Consider the following 26,038-nt stretch of genomic DNA (forward strand, 5'->3'; position numbering starts at 1 on the left):
ACTAGGTGGAGCAGTTGTGACACAATCAGAGTTCTTAGATGTATCATTCAGGAGAGCTGAGAAAGTTGCCCCCACCACAGCTCTCTGTGTACATTGTCTATTGACAGTGAACTGCTTATCTGAGTAGGTGGCGTGGTCAGACAACTTGGCAGGAGGCAGCTAGTCACAGCAATGATAATGTCCTAGTGATGAAACCTTCATTTAAGTAAACAACATCACACAGCCTGATAAGTGACACATCTTAAATTATTTATTTTAACTCCTACCTCATGCTGTGCTCAGATTACATAGCAAAAATCTGTTGACAGATTGCCTTAAAAAGAAAAATGGACGTTTGAATGAGGCCTCAAAAGAAGTATGTCAATTTATTTGATAAATATAAATTTTAGCGTTTGCCAGCTATCATTAATATTGATTTCTTGATGAAATTGAACTTTTTGTTGTAATCTTATAAAATAAAACGCTTTTTTTCTGTCATTTAACCCCTTTACCCCAGAAGGCTGTTTGCATGTTAATGACCAGGCCAATTTTTACAACTCTGACCAGTGTCACTTTATGAGGCAATAATTCTGGAACACTTCAACGGATCCCACTGATTCTGAGACTGTTTTTTCATGACATATTGTACTTCATGATAGTGGTAAAATTTCTTCTATATGACTTGCATTACTTTGTGAAAAAAATCGGAAATTTTGTGAATTTTTGGAAAATTTTGCAATTTTCAAACTTTGAATTCTTATGCCCTTAAATCAGAGAGATGTGTCACAAAAATAGTTAGTAAATAACATTTCCCACATGTCTACTTTACATCAGCACAATTTTAGAATCAAATTTTTTTTTGTTGGGGAGTTATAAGGGTTAAAAGTTGACCAGCGATTTCTCATTTTTTCAACAAAATTTATGAAACCATTTCTTTAGGGACCACATCACATTTGAAGTGACTTTGAAAGGGTCTATATGACAGAAAATACCAAAAAGTGACACCATTCTAAAAACTGCACCCCTCAAAGTGCTCAAAACCACATTCAAGAAGTTTATTAACCCTTCAGGTGCTTCACAGGAATTTTTGGAATGTGGAAGAAAACAATGAACTTTTAACTTTTTTCACAAAAAATTTAATTTAGACCCAAATTTTTTTATTTTCACAATAGTAACAGGAAAAAATGGACCACAATATTTGTTGTGCAATTTCTCCTCAGCACGCCAGTACCCCATATGTGGGGGAAAACCACTGTTTGGGCGCACGGCAGGGTTCAAAAGGGACTTTTTGAATGTAAAATTTGCTTAAATAATTAGCGGACGTCATGTCGCATTTGGGGAGCCCCTGATGTGCCTAAACAGTGGAAACCCCCCACAAGTGACACCATTTTGGAAACTAGGGGAACTTGTCTAGATGTGTGGTGAACACCCTGAAACCCCAGGTGCTTCACAGAAGTTTATAACATTGAGCTGTAAAAATAAGATTTTCACATTTTTCCCACAAAAATGTTTTTCAGGCTCAAATTTTGCATTTTCCTAAGAGTAACAGGAGAAATTGCACCAGTCCATTTGTTGTGCAATTTCTCCTGAGTAAGCCTAATTTGCTTGAATAATTAGCAGATGCCATGTCGCGTTTGGGGAGCCCCTGATGTACCTAAACAGTGGAAATTCTCTACAAGTAACCCCATTTTGGAAACTAGACCCTTCAAGGAACTTATCTAGATGTGTGGTGAGCATTCCCAGGTGTTTCACAGAAGTTTATAATGTAGAGCCGTGAAAATAAAAAAAATCTAACTTTTTCCACAAAATGATCTTTTAGGACCAAATTTTTTTATTTTCACAAGGGTAAGAGGAGAAAATGGACCCCAAATATTGTTGTGCAATTTCTCCTGAGAACGCCGTATGTATATGTATATGATACCCCATATGTGGGGAAAAAACACTGTTTGGGCGCACGGCAGAGTTCAGAAGGGAAGGAGCACTGTGTGATTTTTTTAATCCAAAATTGGCTGGAATCGAGAGCGGACGCCATGTCGCATTTGGAGAAGCCCTGATGCGCCTAAACAGTGGAAACCCCCCACAAGTGACCCCATTTTGGAAACTAGACCCCTCAAGGATTTTATCATGGGGTATAGTGAACATTTTGAATCCAAAGGTACGACACAGAATTTGATAACATTAGGTCATCATATTGAATAAGGTGTCATTAGTCTTGAGCGCAAGTGCTCGCTACTTGAGTTTGCATCGGGTACTCGGGTATGCACCAAGTCTCACGAGTGCTCGAGTGACATGCTTGAGTCCCCGTCCCACATGTTTCACGGTTGTTAGACACCCCAAAAAAAAACATGCGGGGATCGCTCGTGCATGGCAGACAATCCCCAGTGTTTTTTTGGCTGTATAACAGCTGCAAAACATATGGGGCGAAGAACTTGAGCATGTCACTCCAGCACCCGCGATTCTCGGTGCATATGTGACGCCCCGAGGGCTCGGTTGCCACAGGGGTATTGCACCTCAACCAGAGGTGTGATATTCCACTCCCAGGTAAGGATGGAGTGTGGACCAGGGCTCAGTTAGCTGCATACACACACTCACCCCATTTCCGGGGGACAGCTCGGCGGTGCTCCCATTTATGCAAGCACAACTGACCATGTCCCTGGCTGGAGTGGGGAGGGGGGAGAGAACCCAGTGATGTAGGAGCAGTAGGGGACGGTTTCTGGAGCACAGGAAGGAGCTCATTGGGTGCAGGTCACCTGAGCTCAGAGACAGAGAAGCAGATAAAAGGTGGGAGCCATCTTAGTCAAGGGGAGAAGTCCAGTTCAGAGTTCAGTTCAGTCAGAGCAGACAGGGAGCCAAGGCTCACCCTGAGCTCAGCTCCACGAGGCAGGCCTAGAGAGAAGGCCGGGGCCAGAGAGGAAAAGAGAAGAATGAGAAGGAAGGAAGGAGAAGAGACAGAGGAGTAGAAAGGCTCCAGAAACAAGAAGGCTGAAGGGACCCTAAGAGAGCAGAACGGATAGCAACCGTTGCAAACCCGCGTTATATCGGGTGAAGGGTCAGGCTGTGGAAGGGTACCGGATTCCCAAGTTGGTGGAGGTAAATCATCCCTCAGCCAAGAACCGGAGGTCGTGATCATTTATTGGTGCGACCCCCCGCCAAACCTGCTAGGAAGGCGCGATATAGGATAGTGGGAAGCGGAGGCCAACGCTTACCCAACACGGTCCGCGGTAGCTGGACAGAAGTTTGGTCACTGGTGGGGCACGAGAAGCCAGAGAAAGGACAGAAGGGGGTCCTGTGCCATACTCCTTATTTGCCTGGGGATTGACCGAGCTCCTCACCTGGTGGACGCAGCACGGCTTGTGCAGTCATTGCTGACAGAAGTGACTTGGATAACAACTGTGAGTAAAAACCCTGGACTGCACCATTGGACTCAGTGTGATCTTTGCTGCGCCTGCACCATCACCCCCAGCATCCACCTACACTGCCCTGAGGCTACACTCTTCCCGTGGGGAGTTATCCTATCCCTGTGCTGCACACCAACACCAGCCTCAGCGGTCTGCCTCGCAGCGGCAGTTATCCCTGACCGCAATCCACGGGTGGCGTAGTCGGACATTCAAAACACTGATAAATAGACTGCCAGAATTTGGTCTGACCACCCTGAGCCACGAGATCGGGTTGCCACTACTACCCCCATCAGCACCGTACACCAGAAGGCCCGGTTCCTAGTGCCCCACGGCCCAGGGGGCGAGTCACATACCCAAGCACCCGATGCAAACTCAAGTAGAGAGCACTTGCGCTCAACACTAGTCGCCATATCGTCATTTTTTTTCTTTACCTTTGAAAAAATCCCAACCCCAACACTGCCCTAACACAGCCCTAACCCCAACACTAATACTGCTCTAATCCTTCTCCTAACCGTAACCCTAACACAACTCTAACTTTAACACAACCCTAACCCAAACATAACCCCAACACAACCCTAATCCTAACCGTAACTCTAATCCTAGAGTTTACTTTTTACGCCGTTCCTCGTGGGGTATAATTGATTAGACGACTCTATTCTTCGGGTCGGTGCGATTACAGAGATACCAGATTTATATCGGGTTTTTATGATTGACAGCTGTCACACACTAAAAGAAGCTTTTTTTTTTTGCAAAGACTAGTTTTTGCATCGCCATATTTTGAGAGCTATAATTTTTCCATATTTTGGCAGACAGTCATGTGACGGCTTGTTTTTTGCGGGATAAGTTGATGTTTTTATTGGTACCATTTTCGGACATGTGACATTTTTTGATCGGTTTCTATTCCAATTTTTGGAAGGCAGAATAAACAAAAATCAGCAATTCAGGAATTATTTTATTTATGCCATTCCGTGTGTGGTAAAATTGATAAGGTAGCTTTATTCTTCAGGTCAGTACGTTTACAGCGGTACCACATTTATATATTTTTTTATGTTTTGGCGCTTTTACACAAGAAAAACTACTTTATAGAAAAAATATTTTTTTTTTGCATCGCTTTATTCTGAGAGCTATAACTTTTTTATTTTTTGGCTTTTGGAGCTGTATAGCAGCTTGTTTTTTGCGGGACAAGATGACGTTTTCAGCGGGACCATTTTTATTTACATTAATGATTTTGATCGCGTTTTATTCCATTTTTTGTATGGCGGTATGATGATACAGCACCGTTTTTTGTGTGTCAGCCTGCTCTCAAAATGCTGCAATCGACTTCGATTGCAGCATTTCGGGGTTAAGTGTGCCGGGAGCGGTGCGGGACCACTCCTGGCACAGAGTGCCGGGTGTCAGCTGTCAGAATCAGCTGACACCGCTTCTGTGCGGGCGCGATCGCCGAGGTGTAATAATACGTACCTGTTATTAAGGCACATGGATGTATTATTACCCCTCACGTCAGAAAGGGGTTAAAGAGGTTATCCACTACTTTATCATTGATGACCTATCCAATTCAAATCAATAGGAGGCAGATATGCAGTACTCTACCACGGCCACTATCAGAAGATTGAGCAGCTTTGCAATTGAGCAGTACTAGCCACGGCTACCGCAGACACCGAGAACAGCTGATCGTCAGGGGTGCTGGGTGTCGGACCCTGATGGATCAGTCATTGGTGACCTATCCAAAGGATTGGTCATCAATGATAAAGTAGTGGACAGCCTATTTAATGTTCTGTTCATGATGTTTCTATTCTAGTATGGCTGCCTCAAACTAGCGCAAACACTCAAATTTTATAAAAATAATTGTCTATTGTCACCATTGCTCCAGTGTATAATACACTTTTCACTTCTGGGCAGCTCCATCTCCCATTGCTCCTTTATAGAAGCTTTGTGTAGGGTCCAAGCATCCTTAATAAAACTGTTATCCATATATGTTTCCAAGGGGTAGATGCGCAGGGAATTTGTATGCAGAACATTTGCGGCATATTATAATAGCAGCATTGTGATTTATTGAGATTTCTCAAAGTCTCATGCACTCTGCACAGAAAATCTACAATGTAAATTAACTGGCAATGCAAATTTGAAATTCAATTACAAACTAGAAAACATGTCGGCCCAACAACCACCAAAAGTCATACAATGTAAAAATATATGTTTTATTAATTACAATGACAAGATTTAAAATGGATCACATAGATCAAGGATGGCATATACAGCAGGAGAGAGTAAGAGGGAAAATGCCCAACACAATGTCTATGGGGCTAAAGGCACCAAATCCCAAACTAGAAACAGTTAAAAAAAAGATGTTGTTTATATACACTGAATATATTATACACAGCATAATATTGCACCAATTATATGGGTAACTGCAGTTCAAGAAGTTAATATAATACATACCATCCAAATAGAAGTTAGAGGACTCCCAGGTGGAGAGGGTGGTATGGATATGTGTCTACCATATTTCTTACTATGTGAGTGACGTGCATTATGTTAATTTTTTGGACTCTGGTTACCTATTTTATTGGTGCACTGTTATGCTACAGTCTTGCTGCTTAATTCACATCTCCATTGACACTGTACTTGGCATTTCCCCTCCTCCCTCTTCTTCGGTGTATGCCATCTTTGCCTCGTAGGATCCATTTTTAATCATGTCATGTAATCAATGTAACAAATATATTTTACTTCTTTTCACTTTTTATGGTCATTGGCAGAACCTGTTTTTTTAGTTTGCAGTTAGTTGCTGGTAGCAGATAGACCTATTTAAATGTCCATAATGTACCCTACTCAGTATTAGCACCCTGCCAAACATTTCACATAAATGTTTATAGCAGTGAGGGGCAAACTGCGGCCAGCGGGCTAAATCTGGTCCTCTGGGTGTTCTGAGACAGCCGAAGGGCTGAAACAGTGGTCCATGGGCCGCACCATTCCCTCGCCCGCCATTTATCCACCACCACGACCCGCTGTCACTGCTATCTGCATCCTCAGGATGCAGACAGTGGTGAATACATTGGTGGAGGACGCAGTCGCCAGCTCCTTCTTCCACCAACCATTTTTTTCATATGTATATGGGATATTTTCATGTGTATAGGTAGGTATGTAAGGGCTCATATTGTATACAGGAGGCTATGTGGGGGCTCATACCGTATTTAGGAGGCAATATGAGCGCTCCTAATGTATATAGGAGGCTTAATGGGGCTCATATGGTAAATAGAAAGGCTATGTTGGGCTCATATTGTATATCAGAGGCTATGTGGGGCTCATACTGTATATACGGGGCTATGTGAGGGCTCATATGGTATATAGAAAGGCTATGTGGGGGTTCATTATGTATACAGAGTGTTATTTGGGGGTCTTATACTGTATAGTTCTGGCAGCTAAATAGGAAAGGATTCTTTAAAGTTAGAGCTGTCAGACTCTGGAATGCCAACCACAAGAGGTAGTAATGGCAGACAGTATACTAGGTTTTAAAAAAGGGCTGGATGCTATTGACAAGAGAATATATAATTGGTGGAGAAAGGTTGAACTTGATGGATCTGAGACTTTTTCAACTTCTGTAATTATATATAGGAGGCTATGTGGGGGTTCATACTGTATATGGGGGGCTATGTAGGGGCTCACACTGCATATAGAGAGGCTATATGGGGGCTCATTGTATACAGAGAGGCTATGTTGAAACTCATACTATATATCAGTGGCTATGTGGGGCTTATACTGTATTTAGGAGGCTATGTATGGGCTCATACTGTATACAGGGGCTATATGGGGACTCATATTGTGTATAGAGAGGCTATGTGGGGGCTCATTCTGTATATAGAGGGTTATGTGGGGTCTCATACTGTTAAATTTCCAGGTTTTACTGCTGCTGTGCCCTGGGAAACCACAGACTAGATTTTGGAGAATGCTGGTTAAAAAAAACACTTGTCTAACATAACCGGCATAATACAACTGATCTATTTTCTTTCTTACAGACATTTCTAACTAATTTACCAAAATATTGTAATGCAGATTCCAGTTGCCATATTGCTTCCGGAAAGCACACTGGTCTTCTACAGTGGGGTGCAGCATGGCAGTATCATTTCCTGGAGTCTAACCCTATTCTGGGCAGTAAGCAATACACACAACCTACAGATAGACTGCATCTCCTGGTGGAGGTTCATATTATGTCCGTCAGGCCCTCAACTCATTTTATAAGTCTTTACGCCAAAAAAATGGCATGAATAACACCAGAGGGAAAAACTTTGGGTTCTTCTATCATATATTTTTACCTGGGACTGTAGTTCAGATTTGCATGAAATTTCAAAAAATAAAAGCACAATCACTTCACTGCAGAAATATTTTACGTTTTCAGACAATTTACTGGTTTGTCTTGCAGTCATGCTGTGCGGTTTATGTGGGTATTCAGACTTTTACAAGCTAGAATGGATGAATAAAATTATCAGCTGGCAACATCCGATCATTGGCTGTTTTGGTAATATAGGTAAGATTTATGGCTGTCATTTCAGCTCTCTGCATATACAAATTGTTCATCCATATGTTTCATTATGTTACTTAGTCTAGCAATTCCATTCCAGTAACAATTATCTTTTATTGCAAAAATTTCCTTGTGAAGCCGGATTCTTTTCAGCTAATTTTTAGAGCAAATGTATAATCACCGAGTTATTTGGAAATGATCAGTCTTACAATTTAATCAGTAACCTCTATAATTATATTTTTAAAATTATAAGTCAATGTCACACTGATTGTGTCAACCAATTAGGTGATCCCGTCTCCTCATTGAAATAGTTTGGCATAAACACAAACACCTGCCGTCACTGTAAATAGCTAGAAATACAATCTTAGAAATATAACTCATATAGGCAGCATTTGTAAATGGATTGTGATATTATACAAAACTTTCATCATGATTCATTATATAAATACAGTATTTAATACATATAGTGTGTATAATATATATAGAAATGGATTACTTCTAATTCTCAATAAGGGAACTAGCTATATTTCTCTGTTGGGGAGTGACTGCTAAATAACTATCTAAAGCCACGTTCACACGTTCAGTATTTAGTGAAATTTTTATCTCAGTATTTGTAAGCCACAACCAGGAATGGAACAATCAGAGAAAAGTTATAATAGAAACACGTCACCACTTCTGTATTTATCACCCACTCCTGGTTTTGGCTACAAATACTGATGTACAATACTGACCAAATACTGAATGTGTGAACGTAGCCTTATATATCTGTATTGTATCCTTGGTATATGGGCAGAAATTGATCTCCTCAAGTAGATAGGTGTCCAGTTTAACACCAATATACGTCCAGAATTTATTACCAATATTTCATTCTGCCCTAAAAATTAGTAGAGTCAACCCCAACCTCAACATTAGGGATCTTCTAATTATCATATAGCAGTATTGCACTGTACTCTTGTATAGTGTTGAGCCACCCCCGTAGTGTTCGAGTTCGGTTCGGTTCGTCGAACACCCGTGTGTTCGCCGAACTGTTCGTCGAACTGTTCGTCGAACACCTTCGAACACCGTTAAAACCAATGGCAGGCAAACAAAAACACATAGAAACACATAGAAAACACCTTCAAAGGTGTCCAAAAGCTGACAAACTGCTCAGAAGACATAACTAACACATGGAAAAGTGACAAGTACATATAGTCATGAGAAAAGAAAAGAGGTGGAGGAGTAAAAGGAGGGGGAGACACAGATATAGGCATGTCATGCCCTTCTAAAATCCAAAAAGTGAGAAGCCGACACGTTCAGTCCGCTCCTGCCCGTGCCACCTCCGCGTCGCCGGGTTTGTGCCAGAGCCGCGGTGAACCCTGACGGCCAGCCCCCCTCTCCCAATACTGGTGCCTGTCCGCTGGTGGGTCGAGCGAGCCCCCCTGTGGTGGAGGCAGCTCTAAGTTTTTTAATTTAAATTGTCTCTCTAATTTGAATGAATACACTTTAAATCCATTTACAAGGATCTATTGGAGGGCAAGTCTCATGCCAGCAGCCGCGTAATTCCAGCTCCAGTAGCGTCCACTAAAGCTGCTGCAGTTAAAAAGCTTTTATAAGGATCGAGCTCGGCTGTCCACCGCAAGGCATCCTACTGCCAGTCCCAGCCCCTATGCCTTGGGGTGCCTCCTGATGCTCTTCACTGAGTATCCCGTGGTCCCGAAGCATTTCCTTTGAAAAAATTAAGTGTCCAAACTACAGGTGGTGTAGCTTGCTTAACAGCCGGGATAATCCGCTGACTAGCAGACACTGCTACTAGGCACAAAGTATTTCCTGGGCTAGATGCAGTTAAAAATTTGTAAGTAGATACTCTCGTTGGATGCTGAGAAAGCATTCCATAGAGTCTCCTGGCACGCAATATATGATTCTCTTAAAAAGCTTGGGGTAGGGGTCTAGGGGACCCTTTTATAGCCAAAATCACGGCCCTGTATCACAATACGTCACCTAGGCTGAAGATAAATGGAACTGTAGCACCCTGAGGGCTCGGTTGCTACAGAGGTATTGCACCTCACCCAGAGGTGTGATATCTCACTCTCAGGTAAGGATGGAGTGTGGATCAGGACCCGACACCTGCATGCATTACACCACATTGCCGTGGGGCAGGGCGACCAATATGCCCCTGAGATGGGCACGACAGTCCCTGTCCCTGGCTGGAGTGGGGGGAGGGAACACTGAGGAAGGGGAACCCTGTAGCGCAGGAGCAGGGAGGAAGCAGTTCCTGGGTGCATTGAGAAGGGAGTATAAAAGGTGGGCACCATCTTAGTTCAGTGAAGAGAAGTCTGAGCAGAAGTGGCAGGGAGCAGGGGCTCTGCATGAGCTCTGCTCCGGAGGTGGGCCTAGTAACAGAGGCCCAGGCCTGCAAGAGGGAGAAGGAAGGAAGAGGAGCGGAGAAGGCTCCAGGAACGAGGAATGAAGGGATCCCAGGGGTGCGGACGGGCGAGTCGCCACCGCACGCCCGAATCCACCTGCGTGGAGGGGTCAGGCCAAAGGGGGAGACCGGTCCCCGAACTATTGAAGGCAGGAAACGACCCTCAGCTAGAAACCGGAGGCTCTGACATTTTATGTGGCGCAGCCCCTCGCTACACCCGCCAGGAAGGCACCACATAGGGTCAGGGAAACTGGCGCCAAGTTTACCAAGAGGAGGCCCGAGGCAGCCGGACAGAAGTGTTGGTAAGAAAGGCCAGACAAAGGACACACAAAGGGGGTCCTGTGAAGCGCTCCAAAGTTATCTGGGAGTTGTCTGAGCCCCTCACCTGGTGAGCACAGTACGACGTGGGCAGCCGTTACCTGCAGACGTGGTCTGGATAATAAGAACTGTGAGTAAAGGCCCTGAACTGCATCACTGACTCCGTGTCGTTACTGCTGCTGCCCTGCACCATCACCCCCATCCTCCGCATACACTGCCCTGAGGCTATACTCCTCCCGTGGGGAGTTATGCTACGCTCTGCTGCACCCACAACACCAGCCTCAGCGGTCTGCCCTGTAGCGGCGGTTCACTCTGACTGCAATCCACGGGTGGCGTAGTCGGACATTTAAACATCAAAACCACATAAATAGTTCCGCCACTGGTTTGACCACCCTGAGCCACGGAACCGGGTCGCCGCCACGAAGACTACAACCACCAGCATCCACCAAAAAGGGTCCGGCTCCGGGTGTCCCAAGGCCCAGGGGGTGCGTCAGAACATTTTCATCACCTTTCACAATCACCAATGGGACAAGGCAGGGATGTCCTCTGTCCCCTCTCTTATACATCCTAGTGACGGAGCACCTGCTCTCATCAATTCGCCATAACCCCAATATTAGGTGGATTGAGGTGGGAGGCACCGAGTACAAGTGCTCTCTATTTGCTGATGATGTCCTAGTATATATCACTCAATCACATATATCCATCCATGCTGTTATGGCTGAAATAGATCACTTTGTTACATGGTCAAATTTTAAAATCAATGCAGCGAAGTCTGAGGCCCTCGATGTCTCCCTCCCCAAATCCATATAGGATTCCATCCAGTCCAACTTTCCCTTTGCCTGGCCCTCACAGGGTATCAAATACTTAGGAATTCCTATTCATAGAGACCTCTCCCATCTATGTTATCTTAATTTTGGGCCCTTTATTGAACAACTCCATACAGACCACGGTTGGCAAGTTAGAACTGTAAGATTCACTACGTGAACCACTGGTGTTTTGTGGAAAAGCACATGTACACTGCGTTCCAAATTATTATGCAAAAAGTGTTTAGGAGTGATAAGGGAAGAATTTGTTTGTTTGTCAGTTAAACTCATTGATGGTGATGTGTGTCAGGGCTCTTTATATCACTGTAAGCAATTGCAGACACCTGTGCTAATTAGTTTGGCAGCTGTGTCCAATGAAAGGCAAGACTACTTAAGAAGGCTGTCTCACATTATTAAGCAGCCTACATTTTCTGCCAAAATGGGAAAGAAAAAGGATGTGTCGTCTGCTGAGAAGCAACAAATTGTGGAGTGTTTAGGTCAAGGCATGACTGCAATCAACATTGTGCGATGATCAGGATGAAGTGTCTTGGCAATCAAGAAGTATGTAGCTGATTCACAGTACACACGTGTGCGTGCTGATAAGGGCAAATTGAGGACTCTTTCCTACAGGCAATTACGTCAGGTTGAAAGAGCAGCGGCAAAAAAGCCTTGTCATAGCAGCAGACAAGTTTTTGAAGCTGCTTGTGCCTCCAACGTCCCCCGAACAACAAGATGCAGGGTCCTTCAGAGGTTTGCAGCTGTGCATACGCCATCCTGTCGACCTCCTCTATCCACTTCACACAAGCAGAAACGGCTCCAGTGGGCCAAACATTACATGAAGACTGATTTCAAAACTGTTTTGTTCACGGATGAGTGCCGTGCAGCGCTCGATGGTCCAGATGGATGGAGTGGAGGATGGCTGGTTGATGGACACCCCACGCAAACACGGCTACAGCGCCAACAAGGAGGAGGTGGAGTAATGTTTTGGGCTGGAATCATGGGGAGAGAGATTGTTGGCCCCTTTAGGATCCCTGAAGGCGCTAAAGATGAACTCCATAATGTATGTGGATTTTCTCAAACAGCACTTCCTGCCATGGTTCAAGAAGAAGAACCGTGTATTTCACAGCAAGATCATTTTTCTGCATGATAATGCACCATCTCATGCTGCACATAAAACATCTGCATCTCTGGCTGATATGGGCATAAAAGGGGACAAACTTATGGTGTGACCCCCATGCTCCCCTGACCTCTACCCCATTCAGAACCTTTGGAGCATCATTAAAAGGAGTGTCTATGATGGCGGGAGGCAGTTCACATCTAAGCAACAGCTCTAGGAGGGTATTCTGTCCTCATGCAAAACAATTGAAGCAGAAACCATCCAAAACCTGACAAATTCAATGGACGAGAGAGTTCAGAAGCTCCTTTCGAACAAGGGGTCCTATGTTAAAATGTAACATCACCTAGAATAAAGTTTTGAGTTGAAAACTGTTTGATTTCAGTTTCTAACAACCTGCTAATGCTTATAATTTCAAAAATGACCATTTTTTTGGTCTTTATTAAAATGAAAAGGTTGATCGAAAAGTTTGGGGGATCTAAGAGTGTGGCAACCCAGTAGTCATGATTACTTCGAATTCTGACAATATGAGGGTCATGCTGCAGGTAGTGCAGCAAGAAGGCACTTATGTGTCTTGCGCATCTCGGAGCTCCAAAATTATTTTCCGGGCTAGATGCAGCTAAAAATTATTATTAATTTTAAATCTGGTGAAGCTTTAGTATAGATGGCCTAATAGGATCAGTGCTGCACACTGCTACAAAGCCCAAATTATTTTCCAGTCAAGATACAGATAAACATGATTAGTAATTTTAAATCTGGTGGAGCTTATTATAGATGGCCTAATAGAATCAGTGCTGCACACTGCTACAAAGTCCAAATTATTTTCCAGCCAAGATACAGATAAACATGATTAGTAATTTGAAAGCTTAAAACGGTTGGTAGGGTGATTTTAACCAATCATCAAGCTTTTACTCTCCCCAGGATGACACAGGGGTAGAAAAGTCGTTTCGGATCCATGATTTGTTCATCTTTATGAACGTGAGTCTGTCTACATTATCAGTGGAGAGCCGCGTGCGCTTATCTGTCAGCACACCACCAGCAGCGCTGAACACACGTTCAGACAGAACGCTGGCTGCGGGGCATGACAAGATCTCCAAGGCGTAAGTGGCTAGCTCCGGCCATTTATCCAGATTGGAAGCCCAAAAAGAGCAAGGGTCCAGTGACACAGTCGTGGCTTCAATGTTTACTTGGAGATACTCCTGTACCATCGTCTCTAGGCGTTGACTATGTGTCAGACTTCTTGTCTCCTGTGGCCTTGCAAAGGATGGGCTAAAAAAGTGGTGAAATGATTCCGCAAAATTGATGTTACCAGCAGATACTGTGGTTCTGTTATGGTTTGAGTGCTGAACACTTGACGGTCCCACGGTTGGCAAGTTGGAACTGTGAGATTCACTACGTGCACCACTGGTATTTTGTGGAAAAGCACATGTAAGATTCTGAAACAGTCTCTGCTGATACTCCTGCATGCGTGCATCCCTTTCTATGGCAGGAATAATTTCTGCAAATTTACTTTTGTACCGGGGATCTAACAGTGTGGCAACCCAGTAGTCAGGATTATTTCTAATTCTCACAATTCGAGGGTCATGTTGCAGGTAGTGCAGCAAGAAGGCACTCATGTGTGTTGCGCATCCAGGAGCACCAAGTCCCTGTTGTGTTGGTGGCGAGGTAACAATCATGCTTCCTTCCTCTGTCCTCTCCCCCCAACCTCGCACAACAGAAATGTGATCAAGGTCTCCCTCATCTGATGAGTCTTCCATCAGTGCGTCCTCCACTTCTTCCTGGGCTCCTGCACCTTCCTCACTAGTTTGGCTGCTACCATGCGCCCTGGTAAAACCATCTCCCCCACCCTCACATGCCTGCCGCCTTGGTGCTGCCGACCGTCTGGACCTTGCAGATGTTAGCCCTTCCGCATACAACTCCTCCTCCTCTACTTCCTCCACCTCCTCTTGTGCCACCACCTGACTCCGAATTCTGTTTAACATGTGCTCCAGCATGTAAATCACCGGAATAGTCATGCTGATAATGGCATCGTCAGCACTAAACATCTTCGTCGCCATTTCAAAACTGTGCAGAAGGGTGCATAGGTCCCTGATCTGAGACCACTCCTCCAGCATGATTTGCCCCACCTCTGAATCTCGTTGGCCCTGGCTATACGTCAGAACGTATTGCACCAGGGCTTGTCGGTGCTGCCACAGTCGCTGCAACATGTGCAGAGTTGAATTCCACTGGGTAGGCACATCGCATTTTAGCCGGTGAAGTGGCAGGCCCAACGACTTCTGTAGAGATGTAAGTCGCTGAGCTGCGGGATGCGAACGGCGGAAGTGAGCACACAGCGACCGTGTCCTCTGCAGAAGGCCATCTAGTCTGGGATAGTGGGCTAAAAATTGCTGGACAACCAGGTTCAACACGTGAGCCATACAAGGCACGTGTGTGACATTGCCCCGGCGAAGGGCCGCACCCAGGTTTGCAGCATTGTCGCACACGGCCTTCCCTGGTTTCAGGTCCAGTGGAGACAACCATTCATGAAAATGGTTCTCCAGAGCTGACCACAACTCCTCAGCTGTGTGACTCACATTTCCCAGACATTTCAATGTAAAATCCGCCTGATGACGTTGAGCCCTACTGCCAGCATAGTAAGGAGGTGTGCAGGATCCCTTCTGCACAGTTAGAAAGCTTGTGGCATGACCAGACAGGCTTTGGGTGCAGGTGGAAGACCGAGAGGAGGTTGAGGAGGCAGAAGCAGTGGAGGAACTTTGACATAAAGAGGATTGACGCACAACTCGTGGGGACGGCAAGTCTTGGACAGCAGCCCCTTGTCCTGCTGTCACCATAGTTACCCAGTGCCCAGTCAGCGACATGTAACGCCCCTGTCCATGCCTACTCGTCCAAGTGTCTGTGGTGAAATGCACCCTGTCACACACAGAGTTTCTCAAAGAAGCGGTGATGTTGTGTGCAACATGCTGGTGGAGCGCAGGCACACCTTTCTTTGAGAAGTAGTGCCGACTGGGCATCTGGTACTGGGGCACTGCGACGGACATAAGGTCTCGAAAATCCTCTGTGTCCACCAGGCGGAAAGGCAGCATTTCTGTAGCCAAGAGCTTGCAGATGGTGAAATTCAACCTCTTAGCTTTCTCATGGCTAGGAGGAAATGGTATTTTACTTGTCCACATCTGAGGGACTGAGGGCTGGCTATTGTGCTTAGACGGGGTTGATAAGGGTGTCCCCGGCAAACTGCCGGTCTGTGAGGAAGATGCAGGCGGACATGTTAGGTTGCCTTGATCCAAAGGTGGTGCTATCGATGTCGGACAGCGCTCAACACCAGCTGGTGTTACCACCTCCAAAGAAAATGATGACCTGCCAATCACGCTGGCTGTTGCGGGTAAAGAGGTGGCAGGTCTGCGCCCCAAAACAGGTGTGACTGCTGTCCCCCCAGTCACAGAGGATGAAGAGGCCGCGGATGCACAAGATATGGCAGACGGTGGTTGGCCCGGCCGGCTAGGCCGCATTGTAGCACACTGAGCTTCCCACTGCAACTTATGCTTCATGTCCATGTGCCGGTTCATGCATGAAGTACTCAAACTATGTATTTTTTGGCCTCTACTTAGCTTTTGCTGACAAATGTTACAGATAACACGAGTTGGGTCATCTTTATCGATCTGAAAAAATGCCCAGGCTATGCAAGGCTTAGTACCCATGCGACCTGAAGAGCCACCACGACTTGTGGTGAGAGGCAGAGTTGTGTTTGAGGATGCAGTTGTTGACGTGCTACCAGTACTACGTCTTTGTCCAGGAAGGCGCAACCTGACCTCGTCGTCACTAGCATCTTCCTCCACCTCCTCTGCTGACCTCATCTCTTGGCTGACTGTGGGTTGACAGTAAGTGGGATCTCCAACCTCATCATCATCACCCTGTGTGTTATCACACCCGTCGTCCTCAGAGCCAACCTGTTCCTGCCCTGACAAAAAACTAAAGTTATCGCTCCAATCAGGTATTTGAGTCTTATCATCGTCTTCCTCATTGTCTCCACCAACAGGAGTTACAGTTTGGGAATGAGGGTCTACATTATGGTCAGAACCTTCTGCGTCTGGTCCTGGATCCGACTCATAAAGATTCTGGGCATCAGTGCAGATCATTTCCTCGTCTGGATTCACAGAAGCGCTGGAGTAGACCTCTGATTCCCAGGCTATAGTATGAGTAAACAGCTCTGCAGACTCAACCATCTGTTCTACCTCATACTCAGACGGGCAACTGGAGATTTGGGAGCTGTGAGGAAGCAAGTGCGATTGGGGTGACACCTTTGAGGACTGGAGTATTTGTGATGTTGAAGTTGATGTGGAGGAGAGCCCACTTAAAGGAGCACTTGATATCCGTTGAAGCACCTGCTGTTTTTGTGCCTCATCTGGAATTTGTAGCGATTGGCGTGGCCATAAGAAAGGGATCTTATCACATTGTCCGCTAAAAGAAGTAGACATTTTAGTTTGGCTGGAAGATGGTCTTTCTTCTGCAGATGTTACTGTTGCTTTAACACCTACCCCACGGACACAACCTTTTTTCCCCTTCCCAACACGCCTATTCCCCTTTCCACCAGCAGCAGGCCTTTTTCCACTCATTTTGGTGGTTAACTAATTCACAACTCTGGAGTTGTTTGCACAAAAAAACAATGGATGGGAACCGAGCAGAGCTGAGTGGCCAAACTGTGGTATTAGGCCAAAACTATTGGCTGGGTTAGATGCAGAAAAAAATTATATTCAATTTGCAACCTGATGGAGGTCTGTATAGATGGACTAATACAACAAGTCCCACACACAGCTAGAAGCCCAATATTTTTTCAGAGGTAGATGCAGAAAAAAATATATTCAGTTTGCAACCTGATGGAGGTCTGTATAGATGGATTAATGGAACAAGTCCCACACACAGCTAGAAGCCCAATATTTTTTCAGAGGTAGATGCAGAAAAAAATTATATTCAGTTTGCAACCTTATGGAGGTCAGTATAGATGGACTAATAGAACAAGTCCCACACACAGCTAGAAGGCCAAATATTTTTTCAGAGGTAGATGCAGAAAAAAATTATATTCAGTTTGCAACCTTATGGAGGTCAGTATAGATGGACTAATAGAACAAGTCCCACACACAGCTAGAAGGCCAAATATTTTTTCAGAGGTAGATGCAGAAAAAAATTATATTCAGTTTGCAACCTTATGGAGGTCAGTATAGATGGACTAATAGAACAAGTCCCACACACAGCTAGAAGGCCAAATATTTTTTCAGAGGTAGATGCAGAAAAAAATTATATTCAGTTTGCAACCTCATGGAGGTCAGTATAGATGGACTAATAGAACAAGTCCCACACACAGCTAGAAGGCCAAATATTTTTTCAGAGGTAGATGCAGAAAAAAATTATATTCAGTTTGCAACCTTATGGAGGTCAGTATAGATGGACTTATAGAACAAGTCCCACACACAGCTAGAAGGCCAAATATTTTTTCAGAGGTAGATGCAGAAAAAAATTATATTCAGTTTGCAACCTTATGGAGGTCACTATAGATGGACTAATAGAACAAGTCCCACACACAGCTAGAAGGCCAAATATTTTTTCAGAGGTAGATGCAGAAAAAAATTATATTCAGTTTGCAACCTTATGGAGGTCAGTATAGATGGACTAATAGAACAAGTCCCACACACAGCTAGAAGGCCAAATATTTTTTCAGAGGTAGATGCAGAAAAAAATTATATTCAGTTTGCAACCTTATGGAGGTCAGTATAGATGGACTAATAGAACAAGTCCCACACACAGCTAGAAGGCCAAATATTTTTTCAGAGGTAGATGCAGAAAAAAATTATATTCAGTTTGCAACCTTATGGAGGTCAGTATAGATGGACTAATACAACAAGTCCCACACACAGCTAGAAGCCCAATATTTTTTCAGAGGTAGATGCAGAAAAAAATATATTCAGTTTGCAACCTGATGGAGGTCTGTATAGATGGATTAATAGAACAAGTCCCACACACAGCTAGAAGCCCAATATTTTTTCAGAGGTAGATGCAGAAAAAAATATATTCAGTTTGCAACCTGATGGAGGTCTGTATAGATGGATTAATAGAACAAGTCCCACACACAGCTAGAAGCCCAATATTTTTTCAGAGGTAGATGAAGAAAAAAATATATGCAGTTTGCAACCTGATGGAGGTCAGTATAGATGGACTAGTACAACAAGTCCCACACACAGCTAGAAGCCCAATATTTTTTCAGAGCTAGATGCAGAAAAAAATTATATTCAATTTGCAACCTGATGGAGGTCAGTATAGATGGACTAATAGAACAAGTCCCACACACAGCTAGAAGGCCAAATATTTTTTCAGAGGTAGATGCAGAAAAAAATTATATTCAGTTTGCAACCTTATGGAGGTCAGTATAGATGGACTAATAGAACAAGTCCCACACACAGCTAGAAGGCCAAATATTTTTTCAGAGGTAGATGCAGAAAAAAATTATATTCAGTTTGCAACCTTATGGAGGTCAGTATAGATGGACTAATAGAACAAGTCCCACACACAGCTAGAAGGCCAAATATTTTTTCAGAGGTAGATGCAGAAAAAAATTATATTCAGTTTGCAACCTTATGGAGGTCAGTATAGATGGACTAATAGAACAAGTCCCACACACAGCTAGAAGGCCAAATATTTTTTCAGAGGTAGATGCAGAAAAAAATATATTCAGTTTGCAACCTGATGGAGGTCTGTATAAATGGATTAATAGAACAAGTCCCACACACAGCTAGAAGCCCAATATTTTTTCAGAGGTAGATGAAGAAAAAAATATATACAGTTTGCAACCTGATGGAGGTCAGTATAGATGGACTAATAGAATGATGCTATGCCCAAAAGATTTTACTTCACTAGGTGCAGTAAAAAAATTGGTATTCTATACACAGGTGGTATATCTTGCAACACAGATAGGCTACTCCACTGACTAACACACTCTGCAATAGGCCAAAAAGGATTAGCTTTGCTAGATTCAGCCAAATGCTGTGAAAAAAACTTGCACAGCACTGGCACAGACCTGCCTGGCAAAAACTGATAGGAACTGATGTAACCTAGTCCTGAAAAGGACTCCAATTACAATTAGTCTTTACTCCCACAATCTATCTATTTAAGAGCACAGACCTGCCTGATAAAAGTCGTAGGAAATGCTGTAACCTAGTCCTTAAAAGGACTGCAATCACAACTATTCCCTACTCCCAAGCTATCTGTAGATTTGTGCGAAAATTGGCTTGAAATTAACAAGGTATAGCGCACACAGCAACAGCGGTGCCGTCTAACACGCAGCTGCAGCAGTGAGAAAATGGTGGCGACGGGGAAAATGGCTTGGTCTTATAGGGCAAGGACATGTGACATACACTGCCAATGACACATGCCCTTGCTTGTGTGAAAAAAAGCACTTCGCTCCGTGTGTGCGCTGCTGATAGGCTGACAGATTGCACCTCCCCACTGTAAATGCGGGAAAGAGAAAAAAAAAATGGAGATCTTCATTGTTCCTGCAGAGATCCATCCCCTGCCCCTCCCCCCACCCCGCTGTACACTCAAACTGCGTATTAACATTAATTTTCATCATTACTGAGAAAAAATCCAGTTATGATTTTGGTGCACGAACAGTTATCGAACATAACCTCGAACAGCCGAATTTTTCTCAAATTGTTCGTGTTCGCCGAACGGCTCGAACACCGCCCAAAACAGCTCGAATTTGAGATTGGCGAACAGTTCGAGTTGAACAACGCTCATCTCTACTCTTGTACTTTCCTCAAATCACACTACTAGAGATATTACACCCTGCCCATCCAGCACAATACAACTCCATGTCACTCTCATTTACATAATGTTCCACCCATAAAGATATAAGTCACTGTTCCTAGCCTGTCACAGCTTAATAGAGGGCACTTTTCAGGTATACAGTGATATCACTACTCCTTTTGTGTGATACTACAGTATCTCATGTATACACAGGAATTCCTTCTCATTAATCACTGTTTGGATCACATGAGTAAGTCCTGCCTCACATACTTAAATCCTGCCTCAACGCGTTCCACCCTCCTCAGAGTGGTGACTGAAAGCGAATGCTGGCGGGGAGAATAAAGTTAATTTTCTCTCCACTGCATTTGGCTGCGTGCAGGCGCCGGGCAGCCTAATAACGCTATTAACCTGCAGACTAATCGCATATCTGCAGCTTAACAGCGTTATTTCTGGTGACAGATTCCCTTTAAGCACACCCTTTTCACAAGGTGATGGAATCAACCTGTTATTTTTACCTTTGGGATAACAACATTTTTTCATAGAGTTTTAGAGAAATATTTATACATTCATGGGAAATATGTAATTTCATTGGGAAATACAGGCATTCATATAGCCACATGAGAAGATTTTTAAGATCAAATGTATCAAACACCCCCAATCTCTCCACTGACCCCATGCCAAGTAAATTTCACTTCTCTAGCATACCCCTTCTTTTGGCTCTTCTGGCAATTTGTGTAATGTCTGTAACCTGCATGTGTTAATGATTCTTTGCATAGAAAGAAATTCTGTTTTTATGAGTAAGAGAAACACCAGTAAATGCATAAAAGGCTATATGAATGGAGGTTCATGTATTGTATTATTTAACATTCACCCTAGGACACGGTTTTAATTTTATTTCAGAGAATGCTGCAGATGAAAATCATTCACCCAAAAGGGTTAAAAGAAGAGAGAGAATGTTTTTAGGTAAGGTACAAAAGAAAAAACGCTTAAAAGGGGGTTATCCTCTTTCAAAGATTATTGCTCAACAAGCTCTGAAGGCAAAAAAAAAATAAAATGAAAAGCTGAGATGTTACTCTCCCTCCCAGAGTCCAGTGCCGCCTCTTGCTACTGCTCCAATGACTGTGTACAAACTGCAGGGGTGATGCCATGTGGACGGTGCAGCAGCCAATCACTGAGCTCAGTGTCTTATACCATCTACATCGGCAGTGCCATTGAAGAAGTCCTCCAATCAAAATTTTTATCCTCTTAATATATTGCAGTTATCATATTATATAGCACTGCTTTCTTACAATTGCTCATTTTGCCTTTCTATCCAGTTAATTTTTCTCCTCTATGTAAAAAAAGAAAGTAACTTTTCCCTGCATGAGTCATAAGTCACTGCAAAATTTCATGCCAGAGGGGAGGAGGGAGCAGCTGCGTCAGGAGTTGAAGAGGGGGATGACTCATGCAGCAAAAAGAGATTTGCTGTTTTTACTTAAAGAAAAGAGAAGAATTTACTGGGCAGAAAGGCAAAATGAGCAATTGTAAGCTCACAGTGCTGTATAATATGATGATTGCAATGTATTAAGAGGATACAAACATTGATGGGAGAGGTTCTTTAAGTACATTGATTGCTCACATAACTGTCAATATCACATCACTTCTGCAACCTGCATACAATCAACAAGAGCAGCGGCGAGAGGTAGCACTTGACTATGGGAAGATAACACCTCTGATTTTTTGCACGTTTCTGAGCCTCTGAAGCATTAATATTTGAAAAGAGACATCCCTTTTAAATATCATTGTACTGTAGATTCTTTAATAAATTGGCTACTGTATGTTTATATTAGCCAGTTATTTTAAGGGCTTATACCTGTATTATATTATTACTTCATACAACCACAAAGCTGTGTACAGTCGTAATACTGCACCCATGGAAGATGAGAGGCCCTAACATTTCTGAAGGCATACAGCATCGCCTATTAGGAAGAATATATCAGACATGGGTGTACTCTGTCTTCATTCTTCATAAGGCTCTGAATAAACAAATATTCTGTATACACTAGAACTTCATATATCCCCAAAAAGTATCTTTCAAACTACCACCAAACCAGGTAACCTTTATATGTAAAGGTTTATCCACATAGAAGTGTTTGGCCTATAATGGATAAAACCCAGTCTATTGTTTTATGTATTTGTGAGACTAATACCTGTTACATTGTGTTCTGAATTGTACAACATAGTATGTTTTCTGTTTGCCCACAGATGTATGTCTGAGCCACAAGACAGCAGTGGCAGTAGGAGCTCTCGGAGGGTTTTTGTATTCCTCTACATTCATCTAACTTAATATTGTAATAAAACGTTATAAAATAAAGTAATGCATTTAAATAAAAGTGTGAAAATGTTAGCTTCATTGCATCCTCCAGGAATAAATCAGCATAATATAAGAACCTATAGTATTCAGACTACGTTATTACCACCAGAATTTCATTTAATTTGGCTGAAAGCCTTACAGATATAGAATAAGAAGTATGTAGGGTATGAAGAAAAATTTAAATACAACCCCAATTCCAAAAATGTTGGCGTTCATGTTTTCAAATGAAATGGAAAAGTGTCTGACTTTCAACTTTTGATATCTGCTCTATGTTCTACAGTGTAATAAGCTATGGCTGTAAGAGATTTCCATATCATTTTTACTTTACATTTTACACAGCGTCCAAATCTTTTTGGAATTAGGGTTGTACATATTGTTAGAGGGCTTATATATAAAGCCCCCAATGAATGGTTAAAAGCTGAAAATTATTTTATGAAGCTAGATATGTCCCAATGTGCTAAATGCCGCCTCTTAGAAATTACATTTACCTAATGCAACATCTTTCTAGATTGAGCCTGTAGCTTTTCTTCATGTTGTATTTTCTACATGAAACTGTATAAAATGTTTTATTTAAAGTGGCGCACTTTTAAAGGAGCTGTGCATTGTAGTTCTGTTCCATCTGGCTGACCCCAGAGTTAAGAGCAGCCGATTGGACGGGGACCGAATGTCCGACCCCACCTATCTGGTATGGATGACTCACAATGATCACCTGTTCCTTAATAAGTGCAATCATGAGATTACCAGCTGTGGAATTCTGTTCCCTGCTCCTCTGAAGCTATGAAGAAGGTGGAAAAATTGGAATTGATTAGACATGTGCTGACGGCCACGATGCATACTAATTGGATTAGGCAATTAGGAGTAGGACAAGTTCTCTCAGCACAAAAGCCATTGAACAAAAAGTTGCGAAAGTCCATGCAAATAAGTAAATTGTACACACAATGCATACACTCTGCAGACATACAGTTAGGTCCATATATATTTGGACAGAGACAACATTTTTCTAATTTTGGTTCTAGACATTACCACAATGAATTTTAAACAAAACAATTCAGATGCAGTTGAAGTTCAGACTTTCAGCTTTCATTCGAGGGTATCCACATTAAAATTGGATGAAGGGTTTAGGAGTTTCAGCTCCTTAACATGTGTCACCCTGTTTTTAAAGGGACCAAAAGTAATTGGACAGATTAAATAATTGTAAATAAAATGTTCATTTCTTGTACTTGGTTGAAAACCCTTTGTTGACAATGACTGCCTGAAGTCTTGAACTCATGGACATCACCAGACGCTGTTTCCTCCTTTTTGATGCTCTGCCAGGCCTTCACTGCGGTGGTTTTCAGTTGCTGTTTGTTTGTGGGTCTTTCTCTCTGAAGTTTAGTTTTTAACAAGTGAAATTCATGCTCAATTGGGTTGAGATCAGGTGACTGACTTGGCCATTCAAGAATATTCCACTTCTTTGCTTTAATAAACTCCTGGGTTGCTTTGGCTTTATGTTTTGGATCATTGTCCATCTGTAGTATGAAATGACGACCAATCAGTTTGGCTGCATTTGGCTGGATCTGAGCACACAGTATAGCTCTGAATACATCAGAATTCATTCGGCTGCTTCTGTCCTGTGTCACATCATCAATAAACACTAGTGACCCAGTGCCACTGGCAGTCATGCATGCCCAAGCCATCACACTGCCTCCACCATGTTTTACAGATGATGTGGTATGCTTTGGATCATGAGCTGTACCACGCCTTCGCCATACTTTTCTCTTTCCATCATTCTGGTAGAGGTTGATCTTGGTTTCATCTGTCCAAAGAATGTTCTTCCAGAACTGTGCTGGCTTTTTTAGATGTTTTTTTAGCAAAGTCCAGTCTAGCCTTTTTATTCTTGATGCTTATGAGTGGCTTGCACCGTCCAGTGAACCCTCTGTATTTACTTTCATGCAGTCTTCTCTTTATGGTAGATTTGCATATTGATACGCCTACCTCCTGGAGAGTGTTGTTCACTTGGTTGGCTGTTGTGAAGGGGTTTCTCTTCACCATGGAGATTATTCTGCAATCATCCACCACTGTTGTCTTCCGTGGCCGCCCAGGTCTTTTTGCATTGATGAGTTCACCAGTGCTTTCTTTCTAAGGATGTACCAAACTGTAGATTTTGCCACTCCTAATATTGTAGCAATTTCTCGGATGTTTTTTTTCTGTTTTTTTGCAGCTTAAGGATGGCTTGTTTCACCTGCATGGAGAGCTCCTTTGACTGCATGTTTACTTCACATCAAAACCTTCCAAATGCAAGCACCACACCTCAAATCAACTCCAGGCCTTTTATCTGCTTAATTGAGAATGACATTATGAAGAGATTGCCCACACCTGTCCATGAAATCGCTTTGGAGTCAATAGTCCAATTACTTTTGGTCCCTTTAAAAACAGGGTGGCAGATGTTAAGGAGCTGAAACTCCTAAACCCTTCATCCAATTTTAATGTGGATACCCTCAAATGAAAGCTGAAAGTCTGAACTTCAACTGCATCTGAATTGTTTTGTTTAAAATTCATTGTGGTAATGTCTAGAACCAAAATTAGAAAAATGTTGTCTCTGTCCAAATATACAGGGGTTGGACAAAATAATGGAAACACCTAACGTTTTGGCATCATAATCTTCGAACATGTTATAAACATGCAAACCGTGACATATGGTAATGTTTTGTAGTTGATTATTTGTGTTATGTGATATGTGTATGTAAATTAACTGTTTGTTTGGCAGAATTGTAAGAACATTGATGAGAACCTGATACCAATGGCAGACCTCTCCGATTTTCAAAGATGACAAATTGTTGGTGCTCGTATGGCAGGCGCTAGTGTAACCGAAAGTGTCCAAATGCTTGGCGTGTCAAGAGCTACTGTCTCCAAAGTAATGACTGCGTTTGAAAGAGAAGGAAAAACGTCCGCAGCAAAGCACAGGTCCGGCCGAAAGTCGAAGTTGACTGAGAGAGACAGTCGGACTCTAAAGCGAATTGTGAGAGAGGATCACAAGACCACGGCTCCGAAATCACTTCTGAGCTCAATGAACACATACAGAACCCAGTTTCCATGAAAACTGTTCGTTGGGAGCTGCACAAATCTGGATTCCACGGAAGAGCTGCAATTAGAAAACCGCTTCTCTCAATGACAAATGTTTCCAAGCGTTTAGAGTGGTGTAGAAACCTCAAGAATTGGTCCCTCATGCAGTGGAAACATGTTATTTTCTCCGACGAATCATCATTTGCCCATTTGCCGACCTCCGGCCGAGTGTACGTTTGGAGAGAGCCGAAAGAAGCCTTCCATCCAGACTGCCTTCTCCCAACCGTAAAACATGGCGGAGGTTCTGTGATGATCTGGGGTGATAT

At 43.2% G+C, this 26,038-nt stretch overlaps 1 protein-coding gene across 1 annotated transcript in view; it reads left to right on the forward strand.

The window, feature by feature from the left end:
• The window catches only part of CUNH16orf89 (chromosome unknown C16orf89 homolog), a 124,791-nt gene extending 102,111 nt beyond the window's left edge, over nucleotides 1-22,680 (forward strand). The window contains exons 6-8 of the mRNA XM_073645746.1: nucleotides 7,792-7,896; nucleotides 21,218-21,280; nucleotides 22,562-22,680. Of these exons, the coding sequence (XP_073501847.1) occupies nucleotides 7,792-7,896; nucleotides 21,218-21,280; nucleotides 22,562-22,638 (245 nt within the window). The 3' untranslated portion in view covers nucleotides 22,639-22,680. The remainder of the gene's footprint in view (nucleotides 1-7,791; nucleotides 7,897-21,217; nucleotides 21,281-22,561) is intronic.
• The last annotated feature ends 3,358 nt before the right edge of the window (nucleotides 22,681-26,038 follow it).

Source organism: Phyllobates terribilis, unplaced genomic scaffold (genome assembly GCF_046119375.1).
Source record: "Phyllobates terribilis strain yellow unplaced genomic scaffold, ASM4611937v1 Scaffold_9__5_contigs__length_417890890, whole genome shotgun sequence".
Lineage (NCBI taxonomy): Eukaryota > Metazoa > Chordata > Amphibia > Anura > Dendrobatidae > Phyllobates > Phyllobates terribilis.